The sequence below is a fragment of the Varanus komodoensis genome, unplaced genomic scaffold (genome assembly GCF_004798865.1).
Source record: "Varanus komodoensis strain SLA01 unplaced genomic scaffold, ASM479886v1 scaffold56, whole genome shotgun sequence".
NCBI classification, from domain to species: Eukaryota; Metazoa; Chordata; class Lepidosauria; order Squamata; family Varanidae; genus Varanus; species Varanus komodoensis.
The window spans coordinates 4,045,266-4,057,444 of NW_025336169.1; the positions used below are offsets into that span (position 1 = coordinate 4,045,266).

The window sequence follows — 12,179 nt, forward strand, 5'->3', positions numbered from 1 at the left end:
TATTATTATAAACATGTTATTATTGTTATTATTGTACTATTAATTATATTGTATTATGTATTAATATTATGTATTATATTATTGTATTAAGGTTTGTTTGATTTTGTATCACCTGGAGTTAGCTATTGTATTGCTTATTTGTACCACTTTAATGTATGATTGTATTTCTATGGAATATGTACTTTTTTCTTTTGTAAGCTGCCCAGGGAGCCCTATGGGCTATGAAGCGGCATACAAATGTAATAACGAAATGAAATAATTGTAAACTGTTTTTACACTTAAAACATGAGAATACAGAAAATTTAAGGGGGCAGCCCATCCTGGCTACAAACCCAAGTCCCAGAACTGAACTGGAGGCCAGAGGTCTTTTGGGGAGGGTGGGGGGACTAGCACTATCATTTTCTAAAATAATTCAAAGCAGGGAAGGGTCATTCTGCTGCTAGACCACTGCAGTGAGAGATCTTTGTCGATCTACTGCAAAGGACTCAGAGATCTCCCAGTAGATCCCAGTCCACTCTCTTCCTAGCCCTGCTTTATGGTTCCTCCGCTATTTGCATCTTTACAAGCACCGGGATGCTGTTGCCGGGGAGAAACAGGTAGAGCTCATGTTTAAAGAAGCCTCATCTCCCCCCCCCCCCCCCCAAAAAAACTTGGAAGCAGAAAGGCTGACTACTGCCTCCCCTGTCGATTCCAGAATTTGCCTCCAGTGGCCAGCCCCACACGCGTGGCAGAGCAGGGCCTCACGGGGGTGCAGTACAGCCCCCTTTAACTCGCAGGAATTGCTCCTGTTATCCACCACCTGTCTCAGACTCGGTTCTCTCCAAGCTTCACTGAAATCCTTTCAAGGGGTTGGTGCAGGGAAATAATTTTCCCCACAAAAAAATCTTTAGCTGTTACACAAAGCATTCTGGGGGCGGTCCCGAGATGTTGACCCACTTGTTTGACAGAAGACCTGTCCCGAAGATGGCTCCCACACAGCTGCCCACATTTTGGGTCTCTCCTTTGGAATGCCCCCACGAGAGCATTACTCTGAGTGCCAGGCCTTCCCCACCGCTCCTTGCAAGGTATGCAAATCCCCTTAGCGCTTTTTTAAAAATTGCAGATGGGCAGCCTGCCTTAGAGGTGGAAGTCCATGGCAGAAACCCCGCTTTGGCTCGCTTTGGCTCATCGGATTGGAGGTGGGGGGGATGTTCAGTGAGCTTAAGGGAGCCGGACTTCCTGGTGTCAGCAAATTGCTACCAGCAACTCCCAAGCTCTGGAAGAAGCTTCTTCCAGCTGTTAAGGGTCCACTATGAAACAAAAGCAGTTTCAGGGTAAAATGAGGGCGGGGGGCCTGGAGGAGGTTGGTCACATTAATTGCTGCCATAATGGAATGGACCCTGACCTGTTTCTCATTGCTCCACCTCTCGGCAGTTGTATCCCCCCACCCGAGGATCCCTGCCTGTCCCTTTGGGCAAAGGCATGCTCTGCGCCATTTATATCAGTGTAAGTGCTCCTCCTGCAACCTGTGTTGTAGTTTGCTTAATGAGTTAATGTTGCTCAGTCTTGCTTCATTTAGAGGAGATTAAGATGGTACTGCTCTTGTCAGCTGACGCTTTGTGGTTAGCAAAATGCAACCCCCCCCCCGCTCCCTCTTTTCTGCAAGCTCACCAAAAGAATCAGACAGAGAAGGGATTTGACTGCCAGGCAGGAGCTGAGTCGATATCCATTCAATTGGATTTAGCATGGTGCATGCAGCCAGAGTGGGAGTTAACCGGCTGCGCCTTGAAACGTTGATGGCCCTTCAAAAGAAGCAAATAACCCAAAATTGCAGAGGCTGTATTGATTGGGTAAGTGTGGAGGTTCTGCAGCCTCCGCTTCCCCCGCTCCCCATTTTCAGGAGAGCACAAAAGAAATCCTGGCGGCATCATCTTCTCTTTTAGGGAGACGAGGACGCGAGGAATGGGCAAGCCGAGAACAGCCCAGGATTAGCAGTGCAGTGCAGCAGTCTCTTGCTTAGCATCCTCCAGTGAAAGAGAAAACAGTCCCCATCCTCCCCAGCCAGCAACTGGTGGGAGTTGTAGCTCACGGTACCGGGAGGGGACCTGGCTGTGAAAACCTGGGGCAAAATGCATTTCAATTAACAGATTAATGAAGGGTAGATGGAAAGGGAGTCGCGGTTGAGAAAAAAGCAGAGATGGAGCCAAGGGCAAGCATGGTTGGGCATCTGCCAAGGGTTCCTGCCAGCAGGGGGCCACAGCCAAAGGCCCCCTGGGCTTGCAGCTCTGTCCCATTGCAGCAGTTCGAGGAGGAGACACGGTCAGTATCTGGACCAAGGCAGTGCTGCATTTTCCTTTTCTGTGGCTCATCATTTCTTCACACATGTGCCTCACTCCCCCACCACCCATGAGCAGCACGTGCTCCGCTCAGACATCTCCCAAGGGACCAGATCTTGGCCTGGGACCTTTAGCAAGGTCCTAGGGGAGTTCCTCTGCTACCTGCTTCTTCACCCGCCTCTCACCCTGACCCAGCAGGTCGAGGGGGCTCTTGGCCTGCTGAGCAAGCAAGTGGCCACCTTGATGAGAAGGGGGCCCACTGGGGGTGCCGTGCTCACAGCCCCCCAAAACCTGAAGCCAGCCCTGGCAGGAGGGGCACAGGTCCAGAGGAGGAGGATTCTCCCTTCTCCATTCTGATGGGAATCATTCAGCAGAAGGATTTGACTCAGCAAGATGTTCGCTTAGGCACAGAGAAGTGGAGGAAAACGTCATTAAGAAAATTGTCTTTTAATGCACATATTTACAATCCAGTACAAGTCCTCCTGAGCAAGACCTGGCAAGGAGCATCTCATATACAAAACAATAAAGAGGGACAGGAAATGGAGCGTGTTGGACCCTTCTCAGCAGCAAAACCTTCCAGAGAGCTGTAAAGGTGGGGCCTCGGGAAACCTCAACAGCCCCTGACAGCATCATATCCAACCCACGAGTGACAACCAGCTAACACCACAGCACGTGAGTCCCTGGATTCCGGTGGCGTTCCCCATGGGGCTCTGCAGGTGCCCAGGAGAAAGATGCGTGCTCAAAGTTCAGGCCCCACCTCCGCCCGTGTGAGTCCACCGTGGGTGCGGCACTGGCAGTGACTGGCGTGCATTCCACAGACGTAGCAGGAAAGACAGATGCCTTGGCCGTCATCTGCATCATTCCAGCATGGATCTGGAAGGCGGCGGCAGGAGGTGGCGCAAAGATGGCGAGTCGTCTTCTTCCTCCGACTTCTCGGCAGCGTTCAGCAGCTGCTGCACATAACAGGACGTGCCGAGCAGGACGTGGCCGGTCGCCTGCATGGTGAAGAGTGTCCAGCGCAACGCTTCCCTGGAAATGGGAGACAGTGTTGTCAGGGACCCAAACGCCGTCCTTTCCAGGTGGGTTTGCTCTGCAGGTGGGCGTTGGCATGAAAATGCAGAAGTATTTTTGTGCGCAGTTCAACCCCTGCCTGTCTTTTGGGATGCAAGCATGCATTTCAGAGAAGACACTTTCTTTAAAGGGACGCATTTGGGAATGTTGGTTTTCCGCTTCGGGTGCAGTGTTTGTCCACGGCAAAATGGTGCACCTCTAGAAAGGCAAACTCAGTTCCGCTTGCACAGCGGCTAAAAGGTTCCCAAACGGGAAAGTTGCTCCCCAAAGGGAAACAAGTGAGTTCCCGTGCCGTGTTTGCCTGGACAGAGACGGCACTTGGCGGGATTTACTCCCTAGTCGGTTTTGTGACAGATCCACAAAACCACGTTGGAAGGGGTCAATTTCACGAAGCCATTTCTCCCCGAACGGCTATGTCAGTTTCATGAATGCTGGACGACGTCACCAGTACATTTTATTATGGAATGTGCTCCCCGGGGAGGTGCGCCTGGCGCTGATTCTATATTCTTTTCGGCGCCAGGTTAAAACTTTTATTTAATTGCTATTTTAAAAATTAATATTTCTATCATTAACAGTTGCTTTTGTTTTGCTTTTATATGTTCATGGAATTTGTATTGTTTTATTGTTTAATTGTACATTTGTGAGCCGTTCCGAGATGCCGAGGCATGTGGTGACGGCATATACAAGTTCTAAATAAATTAAAATAAACCTGCCAGGTCAATGAAAATGGTTTTGCTTCTGACAGCAACCTGAGTTCCAGGCAACAGGGTGAACTGTCCTCCCTTCAAGGGATGGGGGAAAGAAAGCAAGTTTTGACTTTGCAAGAGGGAAATCACCAAAGACTTCTCCAACCCAACTGTGAAAAGGAGTGTCAATGGCCAGGAAGAGGCTCCCTGGATTTCTCTCCCAGTCAAATCCCTGTGGCAAGTAATGGGTTCACTGGCCCAACAGAAGGCCGGGAAAAGCCTCAGCTTAGATTTTCCAAAGATTTTAGGCTCCAGCTCTGCAAGGAAGAGCACTGGTCTGGCCACTGGCGGTATCTCGGGTACACTGCCCCACGCATTTGGTCAGCAGTGGGGAAGCGTTCTCAGTCCACATCCCTTTTCAGAGCAGCTCTCAGGAGCCAAATTCCAGTGCCAAAAGCGAAAGGGGCAGGGCCAAAACTAGAAAAACAACCGACACAGTTCAGCTTAAATTGCTTCCTATTCGTAGCCAAGCCTCAGTTTGTGTACAGGGTGGGGATAGGAAGATCAAGCCAGGCTCTCCTGCACTTGCCAAACTTCTTGCCAGGTCAGGAAGTGAGCTGAGTGCAGATCGGTCCCTGCAACTGCTTGGGAACACCGGTCGCTTGTTTGGGCAAAGTACACAATGCGCACAATTCTTTGCACAAAGCACACACAGCCTGCAAAGCTCCGTGTGCAGAGGCAGAATTCTTTTTGCACAGCTCGCACCCTGCCAGCTGCTCAGGACGAGGCAGAAGCAAGGCAGAGCCCAGGGAACCGGGCTGAGCAACTGCAACACCAGATCTCTTCTGCATCACTAACACGGGGCTCCCAAGCTGTGCCAGGGGCCAAGAAAGAGGAAAGCCCACGAAGTGTGTGTGTTCGCTTTTCACTAGGTCAAGAAAAGATGCAGATTAGCAGCCTCCCAGGGAACCCTGCCTTCTTAAGGGGTGCACACACACCGGTCACGAAAGCCCAGCCTTGACCAACCTGGCAATCTCCAGGTCCATTGGACTCGGCGACCTGGCCAAGGTATGGATGCTGCGATTCCACACACCAGGCAGGTGCTGAGTTGAGGACACCGGGCATGAGGAGCCTGAGAGCAGGTCGATGCCAGCACAGGGCTGGAGAACCAGAATCCAGGAGGCTGAGCATGAAAATCCATCAGGTTCTCACCCGCTGTTGGGTTCCTCTTGTGGGCCATTGGCCAACGCCCAACCGTGCCGACCCTTGAGACCACGAGGGAAGACAAGAACTTACTTCATGATCTTCTTGGCCCCGTGGCATTGCATATCATAAGACATGCTGTAGGTCCCGTAGAGCGTAGCCTTGACATTCAAGCAGCCGATGAAGTCTCGAGGGTTGGTCTTGTAGAGGTCGAAGGTTACGCAGGCCACATCAATCCTCCGCCGTGGCTTGTGGGACAGTGCGAACTGGTAACCTGCCGCCTGCCGACAAAATGAAGCGGACTGTTTAGAATGCCCTCAAAAGGCCGTGTGTGGCCGGGTCAACCAGATCCTGGCCTTTGGATTTGGGGGCACAGATGTGGATAAGTTTTGCAAGGGCTAATTCATGTACAAATTTAGAATTACTAGGATTTAGAAACAGAGCGAGTCAGAAGGGGCCTCTCGGGCCATCTAGAGAGACAGCAAAATTGGCCAGTCCAGCACTCTCAGTGCTACACTGCACTGGCTTTCTCAACTTGCCTTTCTGCTATTCCATAAGGGGCACAAGAACAGTCCTGCCGAATCAGACCCAAAGCCCATCCAGTCCAGCACTTTGCAGACAAATTGGACTCTCACAGGATCCCCCACGCGGGGCGACTGCAAGGTCTCCCCCTGCCCAAGCCCCTCAGCAACTGGCACACGCAGGCAGGCCACCTTGGACAATGGAGGGAGCCCATGGCCAGCAAGGCCTGTAGCCAGACAGCCTCCTCCCTCATGAATCTGTCCAGCCCCTTTAACAAGCCGCCACCACTTCCTGTGACAGTGAAGGCCAGTTGGACTATATGCTGCGTGAAGGTCCTAAACTTCCCTCCAACCAGCTTTATGGAAGGGGGAGAAAACATGTCCCCCCTACTTTTGACCCACCATGCATTATTTTAAGCATCTCTATCGGGTTCTATTTTGGATTTCTTTAATGCTGCAATTTAATATTCAGTTATTCTTTATTGAGCGGTTTTCGTGGTTTTAATTGTGCAACCCATGCAGAGGCTTCAGTGACAGGGTGGGACAGGAATTTAATGAATAAAGTTAAAGGACTGGAAGAGCCCAAGTGTCTCAGAATCTCCCCTCTCATCTTTTGCTGGGGGCCTTTGAGGGCAACAGAAGCACCTGGGCAGGTTGGAGGAGGCTTCCTTCATGGCCCGGCCCAGGCTGGACTGGGCTTTCAAAGCAAACATTCCCACTTTGCATTGGGCCATGGGGGAGGCATGTCCAACTCGGGCAAAGTAAATCCCCTGAGCCATCTGCTCCCAGTTCAGTTCCTGCCCCTGCTTTCTCTACAGCGACCATTTCTGGACTGCCTGCAAGGGCAGCCCCGACAGGTCCTACAGCACAGTAGTCCAAACACGAGGCTGCTAGAAAATGGGCCTTTGCGGTGGTCCCAAGATGCAGATGTTGCATGAAGGGCACATCTCCTGCAGTGATCTAGCCTAAATTCTCTCATAAATAGCACCTGCGGATGCCCCCCCCATTAAAATGTATACATACCCCAACCCACTTGTGAAAATTTAAAGGAGGAAACACTGTGGCCATTACAAGAGATTTGGAACTTGTTGGATCCACTTGCTACAGTGTGGGTACCAGTTGTGGGGAATGGAAGAGAGCCCAGCAGGGTGGGCTAAATCCGTCGAGGTTTCACTCCAGAACCGAACCGAGTACATCCACTGTTGCGGCAGATGATATTGGCCACTGGTCACTGTTACCAGGCTGCTGTACTCAAGTCCCCATGGCAAGGCGAGGTGAGGGCACCTCCACCCCTTTTCCACCCTAGCGGAAGCGGTGTTGCCAGGACCACCAGAACTGACCGGTTTGGGCTGGTACCCCACATGCCGCTCACCTTGGCCGGGCGCCACGTCTGCCCCTTGGTCAGCACCAGCAGCACTGTCCCCTCCTCCAGCGTCTGGAAGAAGTCTTCCGTCTCCACAACGGTGCTGTCCTCATCCAGGACAAGCGAAAAGTTGCCCGCGATGGACAAGGCGCTGCGTACCTGTGGAGACACACGGAGGTGGAATCGGCTGCCTTTGCACCGCTCTTCCCACATTCTACGGAAGGGGGTTGGCAAAACCGCCTACCTTTTCCTGCAGATCCTTCAAGCTGTCAGCCATGATCCCCTTGCGCAAGGTGCGATCGCAGTTGCTCACCCGGAAAGGCCGGGCAGGGGGAGCAGGACTGGCCAGCAGCTGCTGGGTCACAGAGGCACTGGCAGACACACACCTGGGGGGATCGAAGGGGAAATCAGAGGAGGCCGAGAAGAAAGAACAGCCCTTGTTCGGTGCCCGGGGCACCTCTGCACACACCTGAGCTGCTGAAAGGTTATTCTCCCGAGCCTGTTGCTACAGCTTAAAAGCCGTTCCTTTGCTCCCATTCAGAAGCCCCGCTGTGCAAGGGTCACCAAGCATTAAATGCATCCAGCCATCCCATCCAGGAGCCCTCGGAGGCACTGACCTTTACACTGAGGCAGAAGGAAAGCCTCTGTTCTAGCCCTTTGCTCTTCTTGGCTCCTTTCTTAGCCCTCTGCATAACAGTGAGCTTCCTTTAGATAGTATTATCAACAAATTACAGGCATTCAAGGGGACAGCTCCCTGCCCCGAGGAGCTTACAGTCTACAAACTGGCAGAGGGTGGATAGAGGCAACAGGAAGGAAATGAGGAATCATTTCAGTGAGCACTTTCAGGGGTGGTTCTAGGCCACGTTCTAGGTAGGACAAGGCCACTGCTCTTTGGTCCCAAATACCAATTGAAGCCCAAATTGCTACAGCCCTTTCCTGAAGAACCAAAGCGGTCTGCTCTGCTTCTCCCCTTCGAACAGTCTATTTGCCACCGTTTCCCAGGTTTTGCAGTCTTCTGCCCCATTCCCAGAGATCCAAATGTCATGAATGGCACAAGGAGCTTTAGGGCACAATCCTATGCAGATTTAGGCAGAAAAAATTCTTGCATTTCGCACAAGTGCCCTAGTCCACCAGGCTGGATGGGGAACGCTGGGAGCCGCGGGACTCTTGTCTCAACATGCACAGGGCTGCACCCCAAAGCTCCATCATCATGACGGATATTGCATTACATGCCGGTACTTGGCAGAAGTTGGGCTCATCTCTTACCCTTGACCCCATATACCACTGGAATTAATCCCACCCCCACCCCCCGTCCCCAAGAACCTCTCCAGATGGAACGGAACCCCTGGACAGAAACAGGCATGGCACCCCCACAGCAGGAAAGGGTTTTCTGCTAAGTGCTTCCGTGGGCCAAAAGATTACAAAAGCTGAGCGAGGAGGGCTGGCAAGGGGGGAATCGCACCACCCCACTGATTTTTCAGATCTCATTTGCCGGGAAGAATGGGCAGGGCCAGAGCTGTTCTTTCTTCGGCTTTCCTTCTGCCCTAAAATTGAAGGCATCCTGTGTGCACGAGCCCATGAGAGGTCGCTGCTTCAGCGTGGGGTGAAAAGCCCCCTTGGGATTGCCCCATGGCTACTTTTCCTCCTGGGAGGGAGGGAGGGAGGGAGGGAAGGTCTTGGTGGAAGGGCACACAACACTCCTCTTCCATTATCGGAAAAGAAAGCAGGTATCTCCCCCCTCCTCCCTTCTGCCAGCTCGTCAAGAAAAGAAACAGACAAGGGGGCAATTTAACGATGCTGCATTCATCACTAATTGCTCCGCCTGGAGCAGCCAACTTAATGGAACAGCTACGGAACAGGAAGATTTCAGTTTTTATTTGTGCTTACTCAATTCATTTCCTGGCTGTCATTGGCTTCCCAGGGCAGTTTGTGGCATACAAATACAACACAAAACACAGGAAGACCACAGACAGGAAGATGCTGAGTAGTGTCAGGTAAACTGCCATTCTGAAATAGTTATCAGCAGTGTTTTTGTAAAAAAAAAAAAGGTGCCGGAACTCACGTCTTGGGGGTCACACTTTACACAATGGTCGCCGCCGGCAGTAAGCACTCAGCGCACGACCACACGACTGATCCCGATCCCAAGCCGAGCAGCGCCCTCACAATCAGTGCCCACAATCAGCAGCCCACAGGCACTATGTGAATGATTTTTGCTGCCGACCAACAGGGCGATTCACAATCACTTGGGAAAATCTGTCAAAAAAGGTGCCGGAACGCTGTTCCGGTGCGTTCTATGATGAAAAAGCCCTGGTCATCAGCAGCAAATCCCATAAAAGTCAGCAAGGACAGAAGAGTCCTAAAAATTCTCCTAAAAGACAACACAATTGGGTCAACTAAATCTTTTTCAAGAGGGAATTCCATAGGATGGGGCCAACCCAGAAAAGTCTTCATCTCTGCTGCCCACCCACCTTACTGGTCTTGGTGACAGGCCAGTGAAGGACAGCCTCCGAAGGTGATCTTAAAGCATGGTCAGAGGCTAGTAACACACTACATATAGACATGTGTACAAGTCCATATAGTCCTTCAAATACCTTGGACTCAAAACTGTTGTAGGACAAGATTAAAAGGTCATACACAGCAGCTTCAACTGGGCTCAGACTTGCACTAGTCAAGGGTCCGTGTCACATGAGCTAACCCTCTACTCCCAGTGATGCACAAATCAATAGGTGTAACTTCCATGGGTAAAATCATGCAATCATTGACACATAGCTAGGCCAGAGAAACACTTGCAAAAACGTGAAGCAAGCAGAATTGTGTCCAAAAATGCACAGAGGAAAAATGTGCATTAAACAGGATACAGGATAGAATGAAATTCGAGATGGGGGGAAAAGCAAACCAGATCAAAGCCAGAACAGAAACTTGTCCATCTTCCCAGAAATACTTACTTGGAGAGGGAGAGTGGAGAGAGCAGACCCAGAGACTTCTTTGCATAGTCCATCCTCACAAGCTTGGTTTTGTCCACACTGCAGGGAGAAAGAGAGCTTCCTTATTAAAGGAGAATCACTTTGCTGGATTCCAGTTTGGAGAGAGGGGCAGGTCAGAGACACCAGGGGCCAGCAAACGGCTTTAGGGTCAGTAGCCCTTTCCTGGTGGCTGGCTACCATTTCAGTCTGAAGAACATGTTAGTGCCCTTCCATCCAAGACAGAAGAATATTTATGATCAAGCTTACATGAAGTCCTTTTGAACACTGAAGTCTATTTACTAGTTAAACACAGCATCACATTTTACCCTTCTGCATCAATTCAGTTTCCCTCCCTGTACCAAGGGACCCATCCTACCTGACACAGGGCTTCACAGACAGAGGTGGGGAGAACCCAGACCCGGGGGACCTTCCTCCAGGACCCTCCTTTGTTTCCTAGATGGCCATATCCCCTTTCCCTGCCAAATACGGCTTGTTCGGTGTCACCCGGCTTTTTGCCATTTTCGCCTCATTCTCCAGGGCTGAAATGCTCCCAAGGCTTACCCTCTGGCACTCAGAACTCTAGGGCACAACCCTCGGTGCACTGGGACAGAAAGAAGCCCAACAACCTTCAGCTTGACTGGCTGGGAGCTGCAGAATCCTTTTTCTGACCAAATATGTGCAGGGGTTTTTTCTTGCATAGCGTTCCATGCTTAAACAAGAGGCTGAGATCTTTTTGTAATTGTGGGCCCACCACCTACTGGAAAGGAGCCCTCAAGAACAGTTCCAAAAGGGAGTTTGGTCTTGTCAGAAGAAGTTTTCCCCCGCCCCCAGTGGAGCTGGTTCTGTGGAAATGACCACAGCAGACAAGCTGCGCTGGTTAATATCACCATAGTTCTAATTCCACATGGGCCATAAATGCTTCCAGCACAGCAAATTGAACATTTATTAATGTTTCCAAGATCCAGGTAACACCAGGTGAGAAAGACCTCAGCCTCACTTAATAGTTTCTCCCCAACCTGTTGGATTACAACTCCCATCCACTCTGACTGGAATTATAGAGTTGATGGAAAGAGTTAATGGGAATTGCAGTCCAACACACCTGTAAGGCACCTGGCTGGGGTGTGTATACACTCCCTTCCTCCCCCAAAATGGTTAACAATTGAGGCAGAATCCTTAGCACTATACATACACTGTGACAAACTTGGAATTCACCAAAATCATACCAAGATAACTTCTCAATAAACTGTTCCTCTGAAACGTGGTATCAGAGTTGAATCATCTACTCCAAAGACTCTCTAATGGGGGGAGCAGTACAAACCAGGGCGGAGCACCCACTGAAGTGGCTCACGGCAAGGGTAAGCCGAGGCCCCACGCAGCCCCTCAGAGGAACGGCACCCCAGCGAACACAGCCCCGGTGCCAGCCCTCGCTCGCCCCCAAGCTCAGCCGACGCAAGCCAGGCAGGCCCAGTCCAGCTCATCGGGCCACCGGCGGAGCCCGCTCTCAGTCCTCCTGTCCCGCTCGCCCCCTCCAGGCGAACGCGCCCGACTCACCCCGGCCGCCGCTCCCGGGCAGAGCAGCGAGGGCGCCCGGCGCTTCCTCCGCGGCGGCGGCACCCTCGTCGCCCGAGCGCCGCTCGCCCTTTGGCCAGGGAAGGGCGCGCCGCCACGGGGAGCCGGCCGCCCGGTTGCGTCAGGCGCGCTCCAGAGGCCGAGCGGGCAGCCGCGTTGCGCAACCGGGCCAAGGAGCGACCGCGGGCGCGGACCGCCCTGCCTCTCCGCGGGTGCGCCTGCCTGGACAGAGGGTCCTGCTGGGCACCCGGGAGATTCGGGGCTCAGGCCCGCTGGAAAGGGAGGCCACGGGGTTGCGTGTGCCACTCTGCACATGCTCGGGGGTGGGAGAAGGTGTGCGCGTCTCTCGAGGACGCTGGCAAAAAGGATACCTTGGGGAGGCCAGAGGTAGCCTGGAGCAGGCTCGGGAACTCCGCGGAGCTGAGAAATCTTGAGGCAGAATCCGTCCCGTTGCCCCGTCCAAGCCATTCGTTGTCTAAGGCACAGCA

The 12,179-nt window shown here is 52.2% G+C and overlaps 1 protein-coding gene across 1 annotated transcript; it reads right to left on the minus strand.

Annotated features, from left to right (window-relative positions):
* Positions 1 to 3,099: 3,099 nt before the first annotated feature.
* Positions 3,100 to 11,749, minus strand: CIDEC (cell death inducing DFFA like effector c). The gene is made up of 6 exons (XM_044449007.1): positions 11,674 to 11,749; positions 10,105 to 10,182; positions 7,404 to 7,545; positions 7,169 to 7,318; positions 5,369 to 5,556; positions 3,100 to 3,344 (listed from the first exon to the last, which is right to left on the minus strand). The coding sequence occupies exons 2-6, from the start codon at positions 10,155 to 10,157 to the stop codon at positions 3,173 to 3,175; spliced, it is 705 nt and encodes a 234-aa protein (XP_044304942.1). The 5' UTR covers positions 10,158 to 10,182; positions 11,674 to 11,749; the 3' UTR covers positions 3,100 to 3,172.
* Positions 11,750 to 12,179: the final 430 nt, after the last annotated feature.

Bases quoted from the DNA above. Each gene is read 5' to 3' on its own strand.
- CIDEC (XM_044449007.1), bottom strand. From the start codon at position 10,157: ATGGACTATGCAAAGAAGTCTCTGGGTCTGCTCTCTCCACTCTCCCTC. The intron at 7,546-10,104 runs GTAAGTATTTCT...CGATCCCCCCAG, and splicing joins TCTCCACTCTCCCTCTCCAA to GTGTGTGTCTGCCAGTGCCT. The intron at 3,345-5,368 runs GTAAGTTCTTGT...TCCCATTTCCAG, and splicing joins GGGGCCAAGAAGATCATGAA to GGAAGCGTTGCGCTGGACAC.